Below are 23,986 nucleotides of genomic sequence, written 5' to 3'. Positions count from 1 at the left end.
GGGCGAGAGCAGCGGCGGCCGCGCTGCGGGAGGACGGAGGCAGCGCATCATCGGCGCGGGGCTCGCACGGGACCGACCTGCCCGGGACCGCGGCAGCGCCGGGGCTCGCCGGCTGATTTCACGGATGGTTTTACGGCTTTATCTCTCCTCGGCGCCGCGGCACGGGCCGTGCTGTCCCCGTTCCCCGCCGGGGCGCCGGAGGGCGCTGGAAGCGCCGCCAGCCCCGAGCGGCGCCGCTTCCGCCGGGCGGCGGCTGCTCCGGGCTGGCCCCCGGTGACCCCCGCGTCCCCCGGGGCTGGAGCGCGGCCAGGGAAGGGAACGGGGCTGGGCAGGGCCTGGGGGATTCCTGAGGGGGCTGGGAAGGGGCTCAGCCTGGAGAAAAGGGGGATCAGGGGGAATTTGTGGCTCTGCACAGCTCCTGCCAGGAGGGGACAGCCGGGGGGTCGGGCTGTGCTCCAGGGAACAGGGACAGGAGCAGAGGGAACGGCCTCAGGCGAGCTCAGGGTGGGCACAGCAGGAATTTCCCCATGGAAAGGGTGCTCAGGCCTTGGCACTGCCCGGGGAGGGTTGGAGTGCCCATCCCTGCAGGTGTCACCTGGAGGTGGCACTCAGAGCTCTGGGCTGGGGACGAGGTGGGCATGGGGCACAGCTGGGACCCCATGGGCTGGGAGGCTTTTTGCAGCCTTTTGGGATTTGGGGATTGTGTGTTTCTGCCCTCGCAGAGGTAGGTAAAGCACTGCCCTCAGCGCTGGGTGCTGCTGGCGGGGCTGCTCCATCCCTGGGCTCGGGGAATGCCCGGCTCTGCCGCAGGACTGGCACGCTGCGGTCCAACAGCCGCTCCTTCCCATTGCAGGGCTCAGCATGGACTTCCTGACGCTCTTCCTGGTGTACCTGTGCTCCGTGCTCGCCCTCGCTGCCCTGCTGTGCCTCTGCTCGGCAAGGAAGGAGAGCTTCCTCACCAGGAGCATCACCAGGGCCAGCCAGGTACGGCGCTGCGCTTCCAGGCAGGGAATGAGCTTCAGGGGAATGAGCTGCTCCCCTGCTGGTCACCTGCCCTGCTTCGTGGTGCTAAAATGAGTGCAACTGCTATATTTGTTCTCAAAAAAAGCAAAAAAAAAAACCAACAAAAGCTGGTGTGTGTGGTCAGAGTGAGAATAGATTCCATCCTGTTTTAATGCCTGCTCTCAAGGAAGTGAGATAGGAAGTAGAAATACACTTCCTTTGAGATGGTTAAATCCTGCCCGAGCAGGGAGTGAAAATCGTTTGGCTCTTGCAGCTCCTGTCCCTGCCTGTGCCTGTCTGGGGTGAGGGTGGAGCTTCTCACCATGCCAGAAGTGCCTTCTTCACTAACACCACAACACAACCTGGAAAAATTAAATAAGAATCGGGCCCCAGGGATTTGCAGTTTTGTGGGGTTGCTGCTGTCATCAAGAGAAAAAGGTGGGGGAGGTTTGAGGATTAAAATAGGAAGAGAATTGTAAGTGGTGGCAGATATTTGAGGAAAGCTCTTTAATGTGTGTACTAATGCTGCAGGCTCCTGTTCTCTAAGAAAGAAGCAGGAATGAAGAGCTTTAAAAGAGGATTAAGAATTGGCATTTTATTGTAAAAACGGGGAATTGGGAAAGCACCAGTTCATTTTTCTGTCTGTTGGGCTGTGTCTGAATGAAAAGGAAAAAAAAAAGCTGTAATATTTCTGGAAGGTTAAGGATAAGAAAATTATCACTTAAATTGTAAATTATGTTTAATGCTGCTCACAGGAGTTCAGACAGACTTTTTTTATTACTGGTATTATGCTTCCTTTTGGTTTATAGACACACTGTGCAGAGAAATTGATTTTTTCCCCCCATATCTTAATGGCTGCTGCTATGAAGTGTCTAAACAGCAGCAATTAAATTACTGCTGTGGTGTGAAGCCACTGTCTGGAGGAATCCAATCAATACTTGTGCCTGGGAAATAAATACACGTGAATATAATCCATGTTTTACCTGGGATATAAATACAGGCAATGCTAAATGTAAGGTCACAATAGAAGGTAAGAGATTATAAGGAGCAATACAATGCAAACCCCAGAAAATCAGAAGGGTCTGAAGCTCTTAGAGAGCACCCAGGGATGGACACGGGGTGGTGAAGGACCTGCAGGGGCCATGGAGGAGCAGCTGAGGGCACTTGGCTTTAGCCTGCAGAGTGCTGAGGTTTCCTGCAGGTTCTTTTCTGCTGGGTTGTGTTTCCTCTTACAGCACACTTGGAAAAAACCTTCTTTTTGCAAACACTCCTCCCTCAATCCACCGAGCTGAGACGCACCAGTTCTCACCAAAATATTTAGCATCTTCTCAGCTCCACATATGCTTTTTGCCTCCTGGTCTTTCACATCTGAGGCAAGAAGCTCTCGCTGCATATTTTCCCTCCGTGTCAGCTAGAAATAGGTGCAGCCTCTCTGATTGCTGTGTTGCTATAGAGACCTGCCAGCTCAGAGCAGACAATTCCTCCTGCAGGGATCTGCCAGACAATTCCTCCTGTAGGGATCTGTCAGCTCAGAGCAGACAATTCCTCCTGTAGGGATCTGCCAGACAATTCCTCCTGTAGGGATCTGCCAGACCATTCCCCCTGTAGGGATCTCTCAGCTCAGAGCAGACAATTCCTCCTGCAGGGATCTGCCAGACCATTCCCCCTGTAGGGATCTCTCAGCTCAGAGCAGACAGTTCCTCCTGCAGGGATCTGCCAGACAACTCCTCCTGTAGGGATCTGCCAGCTCAGAGCAGACAATTCCTCCTGCAGGGATCTGCCAGACAATTCCTCCTGTAGGGATCTGCCAGACAATTCCTCCTGCAGGGATCTGCCAGCTCTGAGCAGACAATTCCTCCTGCAGGGATCTGCCAGACAATTCCTCCTGTAGGGATCTGTCAGCTCTGAGCAGACAGTTCCTCAGGCACAGCCCTGCCTGGGGGAGTCCCTCTGAGCAGGGGCAGCTCCTCCTTCAGCTGTGCTGGAAGGGGCAATTGGACATGGAGCCATGGGCTGGAGCTGCACAAACTGCATTTCTGGGGCTTTGGCTGGCTCTTTTTTCCCCCCTCTCTTTTCTGGAGGCCACAAGCTTTCTCCCTTTGCTTATCTCCCCCCGATCTGTCAGATGGGCTGATGGAGCATATTGTAGCTGGGGAATTGCTCAGGTCTATCCCCTGCTTAAGCCAGCCCCACCCCAGGCCCCCCTAAGCTCCTTAGAACTTTCACACATTAACCCAGATATGTTTGTTTGGGCCTGGGGGGCTCCCAGGAGTGTGGAACCTCAGTCCCCTGTGGAATCCCAGCAGTATTCCTGCCTCTCTTCCTTCTTCATGGAGAGGGGGCTCAGGCATGGGAGGTTTGGGGTCCCCATCCCTGGAGGTGTCCAAGGAAGGACTGGAGGTGGCACTCAGAGCTCTGGGCTGGGACAGGGTGGGATTTGGCACAGCTTGGACTCCAGGAGCTGGCAGGGCTTGTCCAGCCTTCTGTGATTCTGTGTGTCATGGCTGGACTTCATGGTCTTGAAGGTCTCTCCCACCTTTGATTCTGTGGTGAGAAGCTCCTGAAAAGGAGCCTCCTCCCCAGTGCTGGGGCTGTGCAGGTCCAGAGCTGAGGGAAGAGGGACTTGTACTTAAATCTGAGCTTGCCCCGAGGCAGCAGTGCTGGCCAGGTGACCCAGAGCTTCATTTCCTCAGGTGCTGTCACTGGTGATCCCCAGGCAGCTGCAGAGGGTGGCACAGCAGGCACTGCACAGGCTCTTCCACACAAGGTATTGCACTTTCATGCCTTTGGCATTCGTTTCTACTCTGATTTCTGGTGACTGTTGGGATCTCCTGCCGCCAGCAGAGCTCTGGTGTTATCCTCAGGAATCCTGTCTCCGTTTGGAATGCCTGTCAGGGGTTCCAGATTCCCTTGGAGGTTTGCCACGCTGCTGTCTCTGCCTTCCCTGCTGGTTGTTTGGAGGGTGGAGCCCTGAAATGTTGGAACATATTGACAAATGAAGATAATGTGGCTCAGTAACAGATGTTGGTCACACTGGTGGGATCCTGCATCCCCAGAGGAATTACCAGAGCCTCTCTGGCAGCTGCAGGTGGAGTCAGACAGACTCTGTCTCCAGCCTCTCCCTCAAATCCCATCAGTGTCAGTCCAGCAGCCTGGGTGTCCCGGGGGCTGAGGGGGAAGCTGCACAGCAGCCTGCTGCATTCAGGTGCATTTTGTGTGTCTGGAAACTCTGGTGCCTCAGGAAGGATTTAAATACCTTTTCTCTGGGGACAGCAGCTCACTGTGACAGTGACTTCAGGGCTGTAAATCTGCAGCTGTGTGGAGAGTGCTGGGGTGGTTTTGTGCCTGTTCTGCTGATCCTCTGCTCAAACACAGCCTGAGACAGAGAGGTGGCACTGTCAGAGGTGCTGGGGGCACTGGGAATCTCCACATACTCTGCAACTGCTGCTCACTGCCCAGTTATTTATTTAAGGGTGCCCTCCTGCCACCCTTATTTCCTAGCAGCTGGTTCTCTTATTGCAGAGTTGAAAAGATTATTTTCTTTGCTTTCAGAGTAGCAAATATCTTCTGGCAGAATGTTTTGTGGCCTATTGCTGTGGCATATTTTGTCAGCAGCAAGTGATTATAAGCCTTTGTACTGACAGGGGGAAAAATCCAAAGTACATGTGAATAAAGCAGGGAATTTAGCTGACATATTTAAAGGAGTATATGTGGGAAGAAGAGAAGGAGAAGCCAGTGGATGGAGAAAACACTATTAATATGCAATCCAAGCTGGCCTGAAAACCCAAAAGAGGTGTCTCCTTGCATTTGGAAAGTCTTTGATCACCTCTGAGTGTACTTGACCTGTTAATCAGGATGCTGAGTGTTAAACAGACTGTCCCCTTTCCTTGGCAGGAGCTGTTTGTTTGTGGTCCTGCACGTGGCCCTGCAGGCTGCAGTGTTTGGGGAGTACACCTGGGAGGTGTTTGTGTACTGCTGGGAGCTGCAGTTCCACCTCCTCCTGCTGCTCCTGCCCTACCTGCTGCTGGCTGGCAACCTGGGCTGCTTCCTGCTCTGCTCCCGGGCCAACCCTGGTGAGATCACACCCACGCTCTTTGACAACAGAAAACAGTGCCACAGATCCCATTTTTTAGTTCTTTTTCCTGTCTCTCTGGCAGGTACAGTGACGAAATCCAATGCTGCATCCCTGGCTAAGGTCTATGCCTACGATGGGGTGTTGTTCCAGAGAGGCCTCGTGTGTCCCACGTGCAGCGTGGAGAAACCAGCCAGGTCCAAGCACTGCAGTAAGGATCTGAAATTCCTTGATTACCATGGCAGTAAGAGCTTCCCAAAGGATTTCTCCCCCAGGAGCTGCAGTTCCCACTACAGCTGTTCTGTTACCAGCTGAGTGCTCACAGGGCTGTGTTTGTGTTCCTGGGGTCCCAGGTCACAGCTGCACTTGCCCATCCCTGGAGCTGCTTGGGTGCTGTTTCTTCTCGCAGAAATTGCCAGTTCTGAGGGGTAATTCAGGGTCAGGAATAGCTGAGCTTGTGAGGAGTTGGAATTATAAATGAGAAGTTATCAGCTGTCAGGACCTCAGATCAGGATTCTCTGTTTCATAGTCACAGAGCCCTGTCGTGGCTTGGGCTGGGAGGGATCTCTAAAGCCCATCTCACATCAGCCCCTGCCAGGGCAGGGACACCTTCCACGAGCCCAGGGTGCTCCAAGCCCTGCCAGCCCAACCTGGAACACTGCCAGGGATGAGAAGTCCACCACCTCTTTTTGTCATCTAAAATAAAGGTGGGAGCTCCAATCTCTGCCTTGCAGGTGCTTTGCCAGGCAGTACTGTCAGACAAACCTGGAGCTGCAGTCTTGATGAATTAAAGAGGAAATGGAATATGTTGTTTTTCTTAGGATGCACAGATGAATTTATTTGCCTCAAAAGCTGCCAGCTGAACCCTGACTGCAACTCCCACATATTTTCAGCATAAAAAACACCTAAAGATCAATCTGCTTATTTAAAAATGAAGTGCCAAGATCTCAGAATCTCTGCTGGTCAGAGTGACTCTGAGATACGTGCAAGCCTCTTTTTCCCAGCCCAGCAGTCAAAGAAGGAGTCAGGATTCTTCTGTTCTCGTCCTCAAGGTTGTTTATAATTTCTTACCTGCAACATTCTTTCTCCAACCTGCCATAGGTCTGTCTGGCAGGTCGGCTTGAGGCACACTGGTGTTACCTTTTTATACTAAAAACTACCTGTACATTATTTACCATCACTTCCCAGTACCTGTCAGCTATGTTAGACAGTGAGCTTCTCCCTTAAACCAAAGCAGAAGTGCCACCATCACCCAGAACATGGAGGCTCAGAAGAAGGAGGAAGAAGGACAGTCTACACCCAAATCCCTCCATCTTGGGACCCCGAGCCCCCATTCTAAAAACCTCAAAAATCTATTTTTCACCCCGTGACAAACTGACTATTATTCTACTTAAACTTTCTTGACTTGTAATTCTTCATAGAAAGGTGGTGATTTGCTCCATGGGTCAAAATCCAAGGTGGTGATTTGCTCCATGGGTCAAAATCCAAGGTGGTGATTTGCTCCATGGGTCAAAATCCAAGGCACAGGGGTCTTGGGCTCTGTGCCAGGCTGCTGAGCCCCCAGGCAGGGGCTGGAGCCCTCCAGGGCAGTCAGAGGAATTTGGATTCCCACACCAAGGCTCTTGTTTTGCCCCTGCCTCCTGGAGGTGTCTGCAGGACGTGTGTGCATCGCTTTGACCACCACTGTGTGTGGGTGAACAACTGCATCGGGGCTGGCAACGCGGGCCTGTTCCTGCTGTACCTGCTGTCCCTGACGGCCACCGCCGGCGCCGTGGCTGCTGTCACAGCTGCCTTCCTCATCCAGGTGCTGCTGCTCTCCAACATCATGCACGGCACCTACCTGGATGCCCAGGGACAGGAGCAGCCCGTGGAGATCCCCCTCCTCGTTCAGGTCAGTCCGTGCTGTGCGACGCTCCGGCTCGCGCTCTGCTGTCAGGAACCGCGTCCTGTTCCCCCAGCACAGGGACAGACTGCAGGCTCTGGGGACAGACTGCAGGCTTTGGGGACAGACTGCAGGCTTTGGGGACAGACTGCAGGCTTTGGGGACAGACTGCAGGGTTTCAGCTGTTTTATACGTAAAACTAGATTTAGAAAACTGCCACTGCTGAATACCTGAGAAATGGGTTTTTCTCGCAGCACTTCCCATCCTACAGGTTCCCCTCTCCAGGATCTGTCGCTCAGCAGATCTGGTTCATAGAGCAGGAATCTCCATTCCAGTGATTAGCTGATGTAGGAAAGTTTAGGAAACAGCTAAGAGTCCCTGAGGCACCCTTGTGGAGGTGTTAAAGCAGGACACCCCCCCAGAATGCAGATACAGTTCCACCTGCACATGGATGTGCATTCCAGCTGGGGCTGTGCAGTGCCCATGGGATCCAACCCTCCCACATTTTAACTTACTTCTCTCTTTCTCTGCAGCACCTTTTCTTGACTTTCCCTAGGATTGTCTTCATGCTGGGGTTTGTCATCCTGCTCACACTGGTCCTGGGGGGATATTGCTCCTTCAGTCTGTATTTGGCCCTCACCAACCAAACCACCAACGAATGGTGCAAATCCCGAAGATCTGGGGGCTCCCCCCATCTCCCCTCGCAGCCTCGTGACAGACCCCTCGTCTACAAAAACATTTATTCCAAAGGGATCTGGAGGAATTTAAAGGAAATCTTTAACCCTCCTACCATCTTGGAAAGGAAGAAGAAAACATGAAGATATTCTTGTTTCTCTGGGTGTTTTTAAATGTTTTCTAAGACTTTATTTCAGCAGTGGGCTTGGCTGCCCCAGGCAGACTGTGGAACAAGATTACTGCAGAATTCACTTACTGGTGCCCCAGCAGAGCATCATTTGAACTCCCTCCCCCAGTGAGACCCAGGGCCAGCTCAGTCCTGGCCCCTGAACACAGGGGTTTGGGCCATCTTCCCAAAGTGAATCTTTCTCTCTGGGAAGGGCTAACACAGAGCTCCTGTGAATTCTGAGGAAGCAGCATCGTTTTGTATCTTTCTTTGGGAAACAATTAACCCATGACTGTTAACAATGACTACAACAGGTTGTGTGTATTTAGCTGAAAGAATGATTTCTGGCAGGATCTTACCTGCAGAAACTATGTCCTACTGCAGCTTTGGAGCACTAACTTCAGGGAGGCAATTAAAGTGTCCCTGTTCACCTCTCCTTCCAGAAATTCTTCTGTTTGAGTATAATAGAAGAGAAATTGGAAAAAAAATGTAGTAAGAACTTTAAATAATTTTATTTTTAAAAATGTATTTATTTACATGCCAAATCTGTACAATATGCAATTAAAAATCCATATATGGTTTAAAAAAACCAAATTCCTATACAATATGGCTTTCCAGCCCCCAGGCTGGCTCTCAGAGCAGCCTGGCTGGCATTGCAGGGTACAATGATGCATTCATAGACCAGTACATAAGGCTACTTGTGCAGGATACCAAAGAAAAGAGAAATACTGCAGTACCGTGCCTTGGGAGGCCTGAAGGAGTGAGGTTAAAGGCATGAGAGTGTTTCAGTGGTGCTCAACACACACCACAACTCCTTAGGTTTGGTTTTCTCAACTTGTTTTAAATGCATATATTTAAATAATCCCGTGTGAGACCCCACATACTTGCTACACTTTCTGAATCCTTTTAAAAACCAGACCACTGCTCTCCCAGTGGCGGGCAGAGTGGGCTGATTCCCAAAGGATCTTCCTTAATTCGAGGCTGCTGTACAGAATACTGAGTGCCACTTGTGACCTGTCAGTCTCCTCAGTGTGACCAGGCCAAGGGTTTAACTCCTGGTATTGGTTTTAGACTGAGAACACCTCGGGCCTGCCCTGTCCTATCCCGTTTTAGACCTGTCCTATGCCATTTCAGGCCTATCCTGTTTCAGACCTGTCCTATCCCGTTTTAGACCTGTCCTGTCCCGTTTTAGACCTGTCCTGTCCCGTTTTAGACCTGTCCTGTCCCGTTTCAGACCTGTCCTGTCCCGTTTCAGACCTGTCCTGTCCCGTTTTAGACCTGCACTCTCCCCTTCTGGGGCCCTGCACTATGCCAAGAGCATTCCCTGCCCTGTGAGCAGCCCCAGTGCCCAGGTGTGCAGCTCCCATCCCTCACACGATCACGGTCTGCACCTCCACGTCGCCCTCCTGCGCGGCGGCGATCACGAACTCGCCGGCGTGCTCCATGATCTCGATGTCCTCGGAGGCCACCATGGTGACGGTGGCCTCCTGCGCGGCCAGGCCGCCGTCGGTGGCCAGCACGGCGCCGTCGCCGATGGCCGAGGCCAGGGTCATGGCCACCTGCTCGGTGAGGCTCTCGGGCGTGGCGATGGTGATGGTGTCGGCGGCGTCGGCGGCCGCCGCGCCCTCGGCCACGGTGACGTTCTGCACGATGATCTGGTGGCCCGAGCTGGCCTGGTTCACGATCTGCTGCACCACCTTCATGATGTGGCTGTCCACCTGCCAGGGGACAGGGCTGCACTGATGCTGCTGCATTTACTGCCAGAGGGGCCTGCCAACCCCTGGGGCAGCGACAGGAGCTGCTGCAGCTGCTCACCCCAGGAACAGAGTCTGGAATGTGTCACCCCTCCTGTCACCAAAGGACTGCTTTACCTCGTGTCTTGTTCCCTCTATTATTTCAGTAGCTTCACTGGTCTCCATGTCTTCGGTAGAAGTCTGGAAGACAAAATAAGATTATTCTCTTTTTAGGTTCTTATAAAAAGAATTTTATCACCAAGATATAATTCACTAAGATTTTTTACGCAAGTCTTTGTGCTCCCCTCACATGCACTAGCTACTCCAAAGACAACTCCTTGACATTCCTTCCCAATCCCATTATCAGGAACTACTTAAAATGAATGCACAATGTTCACAAATAACTGAAGGAGAATGTCCTCCCTCAGCAGGATTTGGCCACACAGCAGATTTTCCTCCTACTGGAGAAGAACTACAGCAGCACTCAATAACTGAGCTGTGTTACCCTGCTGGGATGAGAACTGGCTCTGTGTGACAGAGGGGAGAAAGTGAAATGCAGAATTCATTGCTTTTGGCAGCCTCTGTTAGAAACAACAGAGATTATCTGGGACAAAGTAAAATAAATAGAAATGGGAGAAAATAGGAGGGGAAGCTGAAGCAAGCTTGTGAGGACCTAAAATCTGGTGTGGTCAGAAGTTCTCAGGCTCAGCCTCCTGGTACACATAGCACTTTGGGAGGGTGGGGAAGCTCCAAGTGCCTTCCTTCCAAACAAGGCTGATCCCACTGGCTCCTGGGGCCATGCAGGCAGGGCAGAGCCTGTTTTACCCTCTCCCAAAAGCCTGGAGCAGGAACGTGAACAACTGCAGAGTTTTTCCTGACCAAAGCCTGTGCTCAGTTCCCAGTGAGCGGGCTGGCTGCCCCTTCTCACCTCGATGATGTACTCCTGGGTGTCTGCCACCACTGAGGAAAACTCCACCAGAACCGTGTGTGGATCTTCCGAAAGGACCGTGGCTGCCAAGTTGTCAGCAGACTGACTCTCCTCTGACACTATCACTTCTTCCACCTCCTTCATAGCAAGGAGGCAGCCACCTGCATGGAAGTCCAGAAAAACATCCGTTTTTGTGTCCATCTCCAGTAGCAGCTGGAAGGTGCTATGCAGCACCAGCAAGGGCATGCCATGGATGAGTGACCAGTGCCACTTGAGGGGCTCCTGGCCCACCAGGACAAGCGAAGGAACAGCCCAGGAAAGTCCCTGTGACATCAGGAGCAGAGCAGCTCTCTAGTGCAATTCCAAACACCACATGGGTAAATTCCAGGTGGTAAAACCACTCAGGGTTTCCAAGCCATGTGTGAAGAACATACAGGAAGAATTTGGGTATATTTTAAATCATTGATCTTTTCTGCTGATACATCTCAGTATCTCCTACAAAAGTCCTTTTTTTCCTCCAGTAAACTTGAATCATTCCTTTGGAATAACACCATCAGCACTACCTGAAGAAGTCTGGAAATCCCTGCCTTAGGAGCTAAAGGAGCAGCAAGCCCAGTGCAACTAATCCCACCAAACCAGATAATTGGTGAAAATTTCACCCAGACATTTCCTTCCCAGAACATGCCCACTTCAGTGTGGGTCATCAGATCCACAGAATTCATAGAATTCACAGAATGACCAGGTTGGAAGAGACCTTCAAGATCGAGTCCAACCCAGCCCTAACACCTCAACTAAACCCTGGCACGCAGTGCCACATCCAGGCTTGTTTTAAACACACCCAGGGATGGTGACTCCACCACCTCCCGGGCAGACCATTCCATTCCTTTCTGTAAAAAACTTTTTCTTAATACCCATCCTGTATTTCCCTTGGTGCAGCTGGAGACTGTGTCCTCTGGTTCTGTCAGTTGCTGAGATCCACCCTCAGCACCATTCCCAGCCTGCCCAGCTGCGAGCCCTGCTCACCTTTGGTTTTGAGGTGCCTGTTGAGGGTGCCGTGCTCGGCGAAGCCGCGCCCGCACTTGTAGCACTTGAAGGGTTTCTCGCCGGTGTGGTGGCGGATGTGGCGCACCAGGGAGCCCTTCTCCCGGAACCCCCGGCTGCAGAACTGGCACACGTAGGGCTTGTCCTCCAGGTGGGTACGGAAATGCACCTGCTGGGCGTTCTGCACGCACAGGGAGGCAAGGCAAGGGCTCAGAAAGGACACGGCCAACTCATGGACGTGGGGTTTTGCTGCCAGGGTGGAACTAAACGTCTTTTATAAGACACGAGGAGGATTTTCTGGGGTGGTGGTTTAGGAATGGTACTTCCCAAGTCAGTGCTCACACCGTGACTCTCCAAACCATGAGACACTCACTTGCTCCCCCTCTCCCCCTCCCCTCACAGTGGGCTGGAGAGGAGAATTCTGAAACACGGAGTCAAGATTCTCATCTCTTCCCTCGTCCTGGGAGCCCTGCGATCACCAGCAGAGCCTGGCTCTGGGGAGGCCAGTGAGGAGGTTTGCTGAGGGGGGCCCACCTTTGTCTTGTAGCGCTTGCCGCACTTGGGGCAGGCGTAGGGCCGCTCGTCCGAGTGCACGCGCCGGTGCCCCTTCACGTGGGCAATGGTCTTGTAGAGCTTGCCACACTCCCCGCAGCGGAACCGCCGCTCGTTCACGTGCACCTCCTGGTGCTTCTTCAGCAGGTAGCCCTTGGTGAACTCCTTGCCACACTCCTCGCACTTGAAAGGTTTGTACTCTAGAGGGACAGGGAGAAAAAGGGGTGGTCGATCCAGGGCAAGCTGCAGCACTTGGTACAGGTGTAACTGAATTGTCACAAAAAGCAACCTGGAGAAGGGGAGGAATTGTCTTGTCAAGCATGTGTGTGGGCTTTCACAGAACCCCAAAATAGCTGGGGTGGGAAGGGACCTCTGGTGATCATGCAGTCCAGCCCCGGTGCCCAGGCAGGGTCACCTGGAGCAAGTGACACAGGGACGTGTTCAGGGCTCTGCCACCCTCGTTGCAAAGAGGTTCTTCCTCGTGTCAACATGGAACTTGTGTTTTAGTTTCTGGGCACTGCTCCTCATCCTGTCACTGAACAGAGTCTGGCACCGTCCTCTGACACCCCTGGGAGGGATTTGTGTGGATTGATGGGATCCCCTCTCAGCCTTCCCTTCTCCACACTGACCAGGCCCAGCTCGCACAGTCTCTCCCCATCAGAGGAGCTGTACCCAGCTGAGGTCACTGAGCCACAGCTCGTGTCACACAGCAGCCCCAGCAGCCCTTTACCTGTGTGACTCTTGCTGTGACTTTCCAGGGCAGCAGCTTCATTGAAGGCTTCATTACAGTGAGAGCAAATGTAACGTTTGTACCCGTTGGTTCTTTCTGCAGGTGTCTGCTAGAGAGAAAATGGGAAAACTGCTTTTTCTTTTTTTAGACACACCTAACTGGTGTGTTCAGTTAGGATTGCTACCCAAGTTCCCAATTAAACACTCCAGCTTTGACAGGAAAGAGATCTCTGTTGTGAAAAGAGACAGCACGTGTGTGAAGGAACATTTCCCTTAAATCACACCTGCACGATGTAACTCTAAAACCTGACACAAAGCCACAGGCACAGGCAGACCCATGAGGACAACAGGGCTGCCCACAACCAAATACAGACAAGGGAGGTTACAAAATTAATCTGTGGATGGAATACAAACATACAGACTCTGCTCCTTCCAGTTTAGCACACTGCTCCCCACACGGCTCCTCTTCTACTTCCACCCCTTTGTTCTCCAGCTCTTCTGGAGCAGCTGCCGCAGGTTCATCTGGCTTCTGCACCTCCTCCACAGCCACTCTCTCGATGACAATCCCCGAGTTCCTCATGGCCTGCCTCAGCAGGTTCTCACTGTTCACCTCCCCCTCGCAGGGCAGCTCCTCGGGATGCGGCTGCTGCAGGAACAAGGAGGAAGTTGGGCACAGCAAACCCACAATGTTCTACAGCAACACTCTCTCTGGGTGTCCAGTGCTGTGCTACAGGGTTGAAAGATCAACCAGGGGATACCTTGGGCTGAGCAGGAGGATGAGCTGGATCTGTACTCTGACAACCCAAGGGATGACAAGCCCAGAGGGAAACCAACCAAAGGAAGCCCTTCATTCCACACTCAGATTTACTGTCAGTACCCAAGACACCTCTGCTCTGAGGTGAAACGTTCTTTGTGTAAAACACACAGAGGGTGTTTGAGGCAAAGAGCACTCACATCTGCCTCCAGGGGTTTTGCATCCACCACGGGAAGTTCCTGCATCTGGACATGGACCTCATGGAGCACGTTGCCTTTTGCATCTGTCACGAGGTGAATGACAGGGGAGGCCTCGATGGTTTCGCTCGCTATGGAGGACACTGTGTCTGTGTTGGAGCTGCAGGGTCCTGCAAGGGATGAACCACGTGGGGAAATGCACCCCTCAGCAACTCCCTGAGCCCTAAAACAGCTGCCTTAGAGCACAAGGTGCCTGTTAACACCACCTTTGTACCAGATCCTCAAACATCTCTGAATTCACACCCGGTTTTGAGGTAATAGCTTTGCTCTATAAATTACTTTTTTCTGGCATAAAAAATATAATTTTAAAACCATGGGAATACTTCTTGTCATAAATAAGAATCAGGGAATAGTTTGGGTTGGAAGGGATCTTACAGGTCATGCAGTTCCACCCCCTGCCATGGGCAGGGACACCTACCAATCTGGCCTTGGACACTGCCAGGGATGGGGCAGCCACAGCTGCTCTGGGCAACCTGTGCCAGAAGGAATTTCTGTTCCAAGTGCTGTGAGGGTTTGGCTTTATCAGGCAGAAGGCAGGTCCTGGCAGCATCACTGACCTGATGGCAGATCATCTTTGCTGACAACTATTTCTTTGGTCATGTTGAAGCGGATTTTTTCAGTGCAAGGTGTCAGAGATTTAAGGTGCCGAGTCAAAGCTCCCGATTCCCGGAAGCTTTTCCCACATTTCTTGCATTTGTAAGGTCTTTCATCTGGAAATGACAAGAATCAAAACAACCATGTTAAAGCCAGCACTGCCAGGATCAGCTCTGTGTGACAGGCTGGACAGCACATGACTGTGCCTATCCCAGAACCTTCCACTGCCTCCCAGCACCCCAAATGCTGAGGAGCTCAATGGTCTCAGCAAAACATGGGAAGCAGGAAGGAATTCCACTGGAAGGCAAATGGATAACCACAGACAGCTCCAGTAACAAGGAGCTCTTATTTGGGAGAACTCTTACCCGTGTGCCGCCGATGGTGTCGGATCAGAGACCCCTTTGTCCTAAAGGAAGTCCCACAGAGTTTACACTCATAGTCCTTCCTGCTGCTGTGAGTGATCATGTGAGCTTTGAGGATGCTGGCCTAGGGAAAGAACTTCCTTTAAGAGACGTTCCAAATAGTTTAAAGATTTTACATTTTAGCTGTAAAGAACAACAAGGCTCCTTGTGAAGGAAGAACTTCCCTCTGGGAAGTGTGGCAGGCAGTAAAGCACGCTGCTACTGAGTCTTGGGAGCTCCTAGTTCACAGCCAGCCTAGAAGGCTCCCTAACCCACACCCAGAGGGGATACTCACAGTTTTAAATGTCTTCTGGCACAGCTCACACACGTATCGGCCCTCCTTGTTCACCTGCAGCTTGACCTTGATCAGCTCGCTGGAAATGTCCTGCTCCTGCTCCTCGGGGCTGCCCTGCTCCTCACTGACCTCCCCATCCACGTGGCCATTCGGGTTCTCAAACACATGGTCCCCTGCTACAATGACCTCTTTGATGTGCCCACTGCCTGGGAAAAGGTGGGGACACAGTTGGCTTCTTTACAGGACAACAATCCATCATCTACTGTCTCAGCATCTCATGCACGAAGATGGAGAAAAGATATTTTAAACCTGCCACTCGAGTCTTTGCAATCTTCTCAATTTTATGGCAGCATAAAATGGGCACTTCTGGAACAGAGTTTAACATCTAATTTGTATTAATTGAGCTGAAGGAGGGTAGGTTTAGAATATATATTGCTAAGGAATTGTTCCCTGTGAGGGTGGGCAGGCCCTGGCACAGGTGCCCAGAGCAGCTGTGGCTGCCCCTGGATCCCTGGCAGTGTCCCAGGCCAGGCTGGACAGGGCTGGGAGCAGCCTGGGATGGTGGAAGGTGTCCCTGCCATGGCAGGGGTGGCACTGGGTGGGCTTCAGGGTCCCTCCCAACCCAACCCATCCCATGACTATTCCATGACCCTGATGGGAGAGGATTGCAGACCTGGCCCAGGGCTGCCTCCCAAAGCTCTGCAGGAACAGCCCCAAATCCCAGTGACACAGAGGTGACACCCACCCAACCACAACCCAAAGCCATCAGAAGAGGTCACAGTTGAGGGAACAGGTACCAGACTCCCTTGGGGGTGCCAAGGCACCCCAGAGCTCACCTACGATGGCCGAGGCATTGCTGATCTCCTCTGCTATGGAAGATGCTTCAACAACAATGTGAGCAACAGTGATGGACTCCTCGACAGCAGGAACCACCTGCTGGCACAGAGCACCTTTCAGCAGGCAGGTCCTGCTGGTCTGAGCACGCTGCTCCCTGCCCTCCAACCCAACAGACCGTTGCATCCTAATTATTTCCAGCCCCGGCTGGGAGAAGCCGCTGTCACCTTTTGTCCTTCGTGGCCGAGGAGCCCGGCGAGCGCGTCGGGAGGGCGCTGGCAGCCCTTCTGCAGCTTGTGCTGCACGAACTCCTGCAGGGAGCTGAACTCCGTCTGGCAGCGCCCGCACTTGTGCACGTCATCCTCGTCTGCGGGGAAAGAGCCGTCAGCGGGGCCGGCACACGGGATACGGCCCACGGCCGGGCTCAGGGCCGAGGGACCGGGCGGTCGGTGTACTCCCCGCTCCCTGCCCCCGGGATCCCGTCCCGAGCAGCTCCCCAGCCTCCCCCGGCACCGGCACACACCCGGCCCCGCCGCTCCGCCCGGGGGATGCTGGAGGGGAGCGGGGCGATCCCGGCCGAGGCACACGGAGACCCCGCCGCCTCCCGCCCCGCTGGCGGCACCGGCCCGGCCCCCTCACCCACCGGGCCGCGCCGCCCCCAGGCCTGGCAGGGCCGGCCGGGACCCCTTGAGGGTGGTACCTTGCTCGCCGAAGGGCGGCGGGAGGCCGATGAGGGCGGCGGGGGGCGCGAGGGGCGCGGGGGACCCGGAGCCCGCGGCGGCCGCGCCCCGGCCCGGCCCGGCCGCTCCTGCCGTAAGCGCCGCCGGCCCCGCGCCCGTTGCCATCGCGGCCCCCGTGTCGCAACGCGCCGCAAGATGGCGGCTTTACGGCCGTGTCGTCATAACAACGGGACGGGGCTCGGCGGGGAACGCGCCCGCCGCGCGGGGGTTCCGGGCGCCGGCGGGCGGTGTCGCAGCACGGTCCCTCTGCTGCCCCCGGTGACCGCCGGGCCCCGAGCCCCAGCGGAGCGGAGCCCGGGCAGTTCCCGACGAGTTACCGCGGAGTTGCCTAACGCGTTACCGAACGAGCGCCGGGGCGCCCTGGCCAATAGCAGCGCGCGGAGGGCGGGCCGTCGCGTCGGGCGGCCAATGAGAGCGCGGCGCGCCCGGCGCCATCGGCGGCGACGCGCGGGAGGACGGGGGGGACACCGGGCGCCGGCTCCCGGCGGGGCGGGCGTGGCCGCCGGCAGCGCCGCCCAATGGGGACGCGGTCCGTGCGGAGCGCGGCCAATGGGGAGGCGCGGGCGGCGGGCGCGGGGGGCGGTGCGGCCAATGGGGCTGGCGGGGCGCTCGGGCGCGGCGGCGCGGCCATGGCGGACGCGATGGCGGCGGGCGGCCCGCGGCGCTGCCGGCGGCTGGAGGGCGAGGCGGCGCGGGCCGTGCTCGCCGACGCCGACACGCTGCTCTTCGACTGCGACGGCGTCCTGTGGCGGGGCGAGGCGGCCGTGAGCGGCGCGGCGGCGGCGCTGGGCCGGCTGGCGGCGGCGGGCAAGCGGCTGTGCTACGTGACCAACAACAGCGGGCGGACGCGCGCGGCCTACACCGAGAAGCTGCGGCGCCTCGGCTTCCCGCCCGCCGAGCCCCGGCACATCTTCAGCTCGGCCTTCTGCGCCGCCCGCTACCTGCGGCAGGCGCTGCCGCCCGGCGCCGCCGCCTACGTGCTGGGCAGCGCCGCGCTGGCCGCCGAGCTGGAGGCCGTGGGCATCCCGCACCTCGGGCCCGGGCCCGCCGCCCTGCCCGGCCCCGCGCCCGCCGACTGGGTGCAGGCGCCGCTGGAGCCCGCCGTGCGCGCCGTGCTCGTGGGCTTCGACGAGCACTTCAGCTACGCCAAGCTGTGCCAGGCGCTGCGGTACCTCCTGCGCGGCGGCCCCGAGTGCCTCCTGGTCGGCACCAACCGCGACCACCGGCTGCCGCTCGAGGGCGGCGCCGGCATCCCCGGTGCGCGGGGCCGGGGGTGGAGCGGGTGGTCCCGGGGCTGGGCGGTCTCCGTGCTCTGCTCTGCGGCTCGGTGTTGTGTTGATAAAACACAAGAAGTTCCACCTCAGCCTCAGGAAGAGCCTTTTCCCCGGGGAGTGGCAGAGCCCTGGAGCAGCTGCCCGGGGAGGTCATGGAGTCTCTGTCTCTGGAGATGTTCCAGACTCGCCTTGGCACGTTCCTGTGTCACCTAATCCAGGTGGCCCTGCCTTGTAGGGGGGTTGGACTGGATGATCTCCAGAGGTCCCCTTCAGCTATCCTGGGATTCTTTGAGGCAGCCTGGGTGTCCCGGACCCTTTCCTCCACAGCACCCCCGAAAGAGAGAGAATCCTTATTGATCCTTTACTTGCGAATAGAAGTTCCCTTTTGTCGCTGCGGGGTGGAATTCCCACCTCCTGGCAGGCTTTAAATACCACCTCCCCTGTCCCTCTGCCTGTAAAGCTGAGGCATCCATTCCCAGTGTCCTGAGCGGGTTTGTCCTTTCTTGTGTGGGCACCAAGAGCCTTTTGCCCCTAATCCCTCTGCCTGTTCCCATGGGAATGGGATGCCTGGTGAAGGCCCTGGACACTCTGCCTGTCCCTAATCCCTCTGCCTGTTCCCACAGGAATGGGATGTCTGGTGAAGGCCCTGGACACTCTGTTGTCCCTAACCCCTCTGCCTGTTTCCCCAGGGCCGGGCTGCCTGGTGAAGGCCATGGACGCTCTGTTGTCCCTAACTCTGGACACCCTACCTGTCCCTAACCCTGGACACTCTGGTGTCCCTAACGCCTCTGCCTGTTTCCCCAGGGATGGGATGCCTGGTGAAGGCCGTGGATACTCTGCCTGTCCCTAACCCCTCTGCCTGTTTCCCCAGGGATGGGCTGCCTGGTGAAGGCTGGGATGCCTGATGAAGGCCATGGATACTCTGCCTGTCCCTAACCCCTCTGCCTGTTTCCCCAGGGATGGGATGCCTGGTGAAGGCTGGGATGCCTGATGAAGGCCCTGGACACTCTGCTGTCCCTAACCCTGGACACTCTGGTGTCCCTAACCCCTCTGCCTGTTTCCCCAGGGACGGGCTGCCTGGTGAAGGCCGTGGAGACGGCGGCGCAACGCGAGGCGTTCATCGTGGGCAAGCCCAACCGCTTCATGTTCGACTGCGTGGCCCAAGAGTTCCAGGTGGACCCTGCCCGCACCATCATGGTGGGGGACCGGCTGGACACGGACATCCTGATGGGCAACAGCTGCGGCCTCACCACGCTGCTCACCCTGACCGGGGTGACGGCGCTGGACGAGGTGCGGGGCCACCAGGAGAGCGGCTGTCCCGCCAGGCACAGCCTGGTCCCCGACTACTACGTCGACAGCATCGCCGACCTGCTCCCGGCTCTGGGGCAGTAACGGGCCCGGGGCAGCCCCGGGCAGCAGCCCGTGACAGTAACGTACGCACTAGATACTCCCCGGGGTTAGAACCCTTCGCTTGTCTCCTCTCTGTCCTCTCGGTATGATTCTGTTTACATCTCAGTCTGAAATGCACTTTGAACAAAGGGGGCATTACAGGGGCTGGGCTTGGGGCTGGGTTTAGTTATCGTGCATCGATCCAGTGCTGGTGGTGCTCCATGGCACAGCTCCTCTGGGCTGGGCTGGGGAGGGGGAGCTGGTTGATCTGAGGGGAAGGATCATGTCCTGGCCAGGCTGGGCCATGGCTCAGCCCGGTCTGTTCAGGGAAACGACTCTTGGGATGTGCAGTAGCTCTGGTTGTGGTTGGAAACACTTGTGGAGCTGGTGTTTGCCCTTGGCTGACTCTTTTTCCCAGCTGGGGCCCTGTTGAGGGGCACAGCCCCACGTCAGGTCACATCTCCTTCGTTTGACCACTGCACATTGCACTTGTGATGCAGACTGGGATGATCCCACACAACTCCAGACCTTGCCTGCTGCACACAGTGTCTGTCCAAGGTCGAGAGTGTGTATAGCACGTGTACACACAGGCACTCCCTGAGCATAAAGTTAGAATATATTTAAATTATAAATAGAGTCTATGATAATATATCTTGTTTCCCAGGAGGGAGGATGAGAGGAATGTACTTAGCACTGATTTAATTCTCCTGAACCATTGCATTTGGTAATGCAGAGAGTCTGTAGCCACGCAGGACTGTCCCTCATTCCTGCTGCTTCCCAGGAATCCCTGGATCGATGTGTACCGAGCTCCTGCACTTCCCTCAGCATCAGCGAGCCACTTGCCTTGGCTTTAGCTGCACAATCCCAGTTCCTGCTCAGTCCGTGGATGGATGTAGTGCCCAGGACAGCTGTCCACAGGGAGCCCTGTGGCTCTGGCTGTGTGTGACAAGAGCTCGTGCTTCCTTCCCATCCCTGAGGTTCAGATCTTCCGCGTGTGCCGGCGGGCGCCGGGCACGCTGGGTGGTGAGGAGTGCTGGCTTGCTCAGGGATGATTCTGTTTGATCTCCAGGTGGGGTTGGGCAATGAGGGGCTCACCACAGGGTGGTTTTTGTGCTGCCTGAATCCCACAGTGAAAGCTTTTGCATTACAGAATTAATTGAAAATTATATATGCAAATAACTCGCTTTTATTGCATAGATTCCAGACCTACAGTTCAGTTTAAGCACTGGTTTTCCTTCCTGTCCAGCTGAGGAGCTCGGGCAGTGCTGATGCCATTTCCTGCCTGGTAACTTGTCACCTTCTTTGCACAGCAATAACCCTGCAGTCCAGAGGGTCTCGGTGTCCCAGAGCACTGGCTGACCCTCTGGAAGGCTGTTTGTTTGTAATGTGGAGTTGTGGAAGGAAGCGTGGATAATCTCTTCTGCCAAGTCCCAGAGGCAGAGCTTACCCTCGCTCTGGGTAACATGAAGATGGACATTATGGACTCACTGCAGGTCGTGTCTGATGTAGCAGTGTGGGTTTGGATTCAGTCTCTGTTTCTGGTGCTTTTTGTGTCAGGAAAAGGCCAGGAGAGAGTCCAGCATCCCTCAGGGCTCTTGCTGGCAAGGGAGCCATTGCCTGGGCTCAGGGGTGCTGGAATGTGCTGGTGGCAGTGTCAGTCGTGCTTCAAATCTCTGTTCTGACTTCCAAACAGTTCTTAATCCTCTACTTGAATTCCCATTAAACTCTCAAACCTGCTCTCCCCAGCATTGTCTGTGTGGTCTGGTCTCCTGAGCTGTGTGTTGGGAATCTTGGGGGTCAGGGATGGGTTGGGAAAGGACCTCAAAGCCCACCCAGGGCCACCCCTGCCATGGCAGGGACACCTCCCACTGTCCCAGGTGCTCCCAGCCCTGTCCAGCCTGGCCTTGGGCACTGCCAGGGATCCAGGGACAGCCACAGCTGCTCTGGGCACCTGTGCCAGGGCCTGCCCACCCTCCCAGGGAAGGATTTCTTTCCAACACCTAATCTAACCCCCTGGCATTCCCCTTTGCCCTGCCCTGCCCCTTGGCCAAAGTCCCTCTCCTTCTTTCTTGTGGACTCCCATCACCCAGTTTGTTCAGCCCTGGGCTGTGCATGATAGGAAAATGTCCAAAACCTGCATCTTCCCTGGATAGACATCACATGAAGGAATTCTTGGCTCTTCCTCCACACCTTGGTTATGTCTGGCTGGCAGGTCTGGAATGTTCTGGGGGCTCCTGGGCTGCTCAGGATCTGGGCACTCAGGTTCTCAGGACATGGGTGACAGTGTGAGCAGTGCAGGCTGTGGCAGTGACTTTGTGGCACAGCCCTTTTCCCTTTTCCTCCCAGGGTGGCACAGGTGTGTCTGTGTGTCTGCAGCCCAGGGACAGCGGGATCAGCACCTGGCTCCAGCCCACGGAGCTCCCGTTGAAATGTGGGAATTGCCGCTGCCGCAAGGGCAGCCTGCCACTGTCCTCTGGGCATTTGATCTCTCAAAGAGCCTCACCTGGCCCCGTGCTGGGCCGTGCCAGCCCCGGGGCACACAAAGGCCGCGATTGTGGCTCCTGCCCGTCCTGGGGCTGAGCAGGAAGAGCCGCGCCGGGCACTGACAGCAGCGCTCAGCTCCCGCTCCCGCCTCAGGTTTCCCGTCCCGCGGAGCCCCTGGCTGCCAGGGACAGCTATTTACGGGGACAGGTATTTATGGCCCACGGACACACGCTCAGGTTCCCCAGGTGTGCCTGGAGACGGGACCATGCCCAGCCTGAGCGTGGGCAGGAGGCAGAGCGGCAGCAGCCCGGTCCTTGCCTGAAGTGGAGGATGGAAGGAGGGGACGGTGCCGGCCGTGCTGCCCCTGCAGTGAGTATTCCTGAGCATTCCCAGTCCTGCAGTATTCCTGAGCATTCCCTGTCCTGCAGTGAGTATTCCTGAGCATTCCCTGTCCTGCAGTGAGTATTCCTGAGCATTCCCTGTTCCACCAGTGAGTATGCCCTGTCCTGCAGTGAGTATTCCTGACCATTCCCTGTCCTGCAGTGAGTATCCCTGAGTATTCCCTGTCCTGCAGTGAGTATTCCCTGTCCTGTAGTGAGTATTCCTGAGCATTCCCTGTCCTGCAGTGAGTATTCCCTGTCCTGTAGTGAGTATTCCTGAGCATTCCCTGTTCCACCAGTGAGTATTCCTGAGCATTCCTTGTTCCACCAGTAAGTATTCCTGAGCATTCCCAGTCCTGCAGTGAGTATTCCTGAGCATTCCCTGTCCTGCAGTATTCCTGAGCATTCCCTGTCCTGCAGTGAGTATTGCTGAGCATTCCCTGTTCCACCAGTGAGTATTCCTGAGCATTCCCTGTCCTGCAGTGAGTATTCCTGAGCATTCCCAGTCCTGCAGTGAGTATTCCTGAGCATTCCCTGTCCTGCAGTGAGTATTCCTGAGCATTCCCTGTCCTGCAGTGAGTATTCCTGAGCATTCCCTGTCCTGCAGTGAGTATTCCTGAGCATTCCCAGTCCTGCAGTGAGTATCCCTGAGTATTCCCTGTTCCACCAGTGAGTATTCCTGAGCATTCCCAGTCCTGCAGTGAGTATTCCTGAGCATTCCCTGTCCTGCAGTGAGTATCCCTGAGCATTCCCTGTTCCACCAGTGAGTATTCCTGAGCATTCCCTGTTCCACCAGTGAGTATTCCTGAGCATTCCCAGTCCTGCAGTGAGTATTCCCTGTTCCACCAGTGAGTATTCCTGAGCATTCCCAGTCCTGCAGTGAGTATCCCTGAGTATTCCCTGTTCCTCCAGCGAGTATTCCCTGCCCCTGCAGTGCTGCTCTGTGCTTGCCTGATCCCCCTCCGAGGGGGCAGAGTTCCTGCCATTCCCACGGATCCTGGGAGGGTTCTGTTGATCCCCAGCACCCCCAGCCCAGCTCCTGCCAGGAGCTGCTGTCACTTGGGTTGAGGTGCCTTGGAGGTGCCTGGGCTTACCTGGGATGAACTGGTCGGGTTCCAGGGCAGAGGAGCCACGGCCAGGCTGCTCGGGATGGGAGCTGCTGGAGTTCTTTATCTGCACCTTTCCCACTGGAGGGAATTCCATTGGTTATTGAAATTCTGCCAGTTAGTGCAGGGCTGGGGCTCTGCTCTGCTGGAATTGATAGGATTTCAGATAGGTGCAGTTTTAACTCACTGCTTTTCTCAGGGAATAAATCTGGGAGTTCCCTGTTTCCAATAAAGATCCATAACTGTCCCAAGGCTGGATGAGCCCATCCTTGTGCAGCTGGAGCACATGTAATCCTGGGCATGGATTGAATTTCTCTGTCCTTCAGAGGATTGAGAAACAGGTTATTTTTTAAATGTGGGCTGTGTTTGAGATTATTGAAAGCACATTTTCTGCTTTGTAAAAATCCCATTATGTGCCATGAAGTTAAATTTAATTGCTTCAGTATAAGAATTAAAGTAAATTAATAGAGCCAATAGAAATGTCACAGCGCTGCCAAGCTCTTTTCCTTGGTCTCATGGAGAACAATTCAGCAAGACAATCCAGCACAGCCCAGCACAGGGAGGGGACAGAAGCAGGATCACTCCACACAGGGTCTGATTCCAAGGCTGACTGTCCTGCTGGGGATTTCTGCTGTAAACCACAATAATTTAATTTGTTATTCCCTGTGTCTGGAAAGCTGCTGCTCCAGCCCTGCCCT

The 23,986-nt window shown here is 55.2% G+C and overlaps 3 protein-coding genes and 1 long non-coding RNA gene across 11 annotated transcripts; 2 read left to right on the top strand and 2 right to left on the bottom strand.

Annotated features, from left to right (window-relative positions):
- Positions 1–449: 449 nt before the first annotated feature.
- On the top strand, positions 450–8,676 carry ZDHHC4 (zinc finger DHHC-type palmitoyltransferase 4). The gene is made up of 6 exons (XM_059861344.1): positions 450–984; positions 3,696–3,769; positions 4,897–5,075; positions 5,160–5,285; positions 6,721–6,965; positions 7,490–8,676. Exons 1-6 carry the CDS (start codon positions 862–864, stop codon positions 7,772–7,774), a joined length of 1,032 nt encoding a protein of 343 aa, XP_059717327.1. The 5' UTR covers positions 450–861; the 3' UTR covers positions 7,775–8,676.
- LOC132335138 (uncharacterized) lies at positions 1,761–7,558 on the bottom strand. The gene is made up of 2 exons (XR_009488600.1): positions 7,472–7,558; positions 1,761–7,298 (listed from the first exon to the last, which is right to left on the bottom strand). It is a non-coding gene; the product is annotated as an uncharacterized LOC132335138 (long non-coding RNA).
- On the bottom strand, positions 8,286–16,965 carry E4F1 (E4F transcription factor 1). 8 transcript variants are annotated; one of them, XR_009488597.1, is made up of 15 exons: positions 16,616–16,965; positions 16,143–16,282; positions 15,918–16,014; positions 15,082–15,287; positions 14,751–14,871; positions 14,349–14,501; positions 13,735–13,901; positions 13,199–13,426; positions 12,782–12,890; positions 12,034–12,251; positions 11,482–11,680; positions 10,459–10,619; positions 9,613–9,731; positions 9,076–9,531; positions 8,286–9,033 (listed from the first exon to the last, which is right to left on the bottom strand). XR_009488597.1 is itself a non-coding variant. In XM_059861340.1 (14 exons), exons 1-14 carry the CDS (start codon positions 16,758–16,760, stop codon positions 9,168–9,170), a joined length of 2,427 nt encoding a protein of 808 aa, XP_059717323.1. In that variant the 5' UTR covers positions 16,761–16,964; the 3' UTR covers positions 8,286–9,167. The 8 variants fall into 8 exon arrangements, 4 of the variants coding, with proteins under 4 accessions (XP_059717323.1, XP_059717324.1, XP_059717325.1 ...); XR_009488598.1 differs by having other exon boundaries at positions 8,286–9,012; XR_009488596.1 differs by having other exon boundaries at positions 8,286–9,012; positions 9,055–9,531; positions 16,616–16,964.
- A 208-nt stretch (positions 16,966–17,173) lies between these two features.
- Positions 17,174–21,063, top strand: PGP (phosphoglycolate phosphatase). The gene is made up of 2 exons (XM_059861510.1): positions 17,174–17,912; positions 18,996–21,063. The coding sequence occupies exons 1-2, from the start codon at positions 17,174–17,176 to the stop codon at positions 19,319–19,321; spliced, it is 1,065 nt and encodes a 354-aa protein (XP_059717493.1). The 3' UTR covers positions 19,322–21,063.
- The last annotated feature ends 2,923 nt before the right edge of the window (positions 21,064–23,986 follow it).

This window comes from Haemorhous mexicanus, chromosome 17 (assembly GCF_027477595.1).
Source record: "Haemorhous mexicanus isolate bHaeMex1 chromosome 17, bHaeMex1.pri, whole genome shotgun sequence".
Taxonomy (NCBI): domain Eukaryota; kingdom Metazoa; phylum Chordata; class Aves; order Passeriformes; family Fringillidae; genus Haemorhous; species Haemorhous mexicanus.
The sequence above is the reverse complement of the archived record's forward strand: the minus strand, read 5'-3'. Positions and strand labels throughout refer to the sequence as shown.

Excerpts from the sequence above, each read along its gene's own strand:
- ZDHHC4 (XM_059861344.1), top strand. The coding sequence starts at position 862 with ATGGACTTCCTGACGCTCTTCCTGGTGTACCTGTGCTCCGTGCTCGCC. Across the intron at positions 5,076-5,159 it reads CTGCTCCCGGGCCAACCCTG|GTACAGTGACGAAATCCAAT; the intron begins GTGAGATCACAC and ends TCTCTCTGGCAG. Across the intron at positions 6,966-7,489 it reads AGATCCCCCTCCTCGTTCAG|CACCTTTTCTTGACTTTCCC; the intron begins GTCAGTCCGTGC and ends CTTTCTCTGCAG.
- E4F1 (XM_059861340.1), bottom strand. The coding sequence starts at position 16,760 with ATGGCAACGGGCGCGGGGCCGGCGGCGCTTACGGCAGGAGCGGCCGGG. Across the intron at positions 16,015-16,142 it reads TCGGCCACGAAGGACAAAAG|GTGGTTCCTGCTGTCGAGGA; the intron begins GTGACAGCGGCT and ends CTGTGCCAGCAG. Across the intron at positions 12,891-13,198 it reads AACTGGAAGGAGCAGAGTCT|CAGACACCTGCAGAAAGAAC; the intron begins GTATGTTTGTAT and ends TTTTCTCTCTAG.
- PGP (XM_059861510.1), top strand. The coding sequence starts at position 17,174 with ATGGGGACGCGGTCCGTGCGGAGCGCGGCCAATGGGGAGGCGCGGGCG. Across the intron at positions 17,913-18,995 it reads GGGCGGCGCCGGCATCCCCG|GGACGGGCTGCCTGGTGAAG; the intron begins GTGCGCGGGGCC and ends CTGTTTCCCCAG.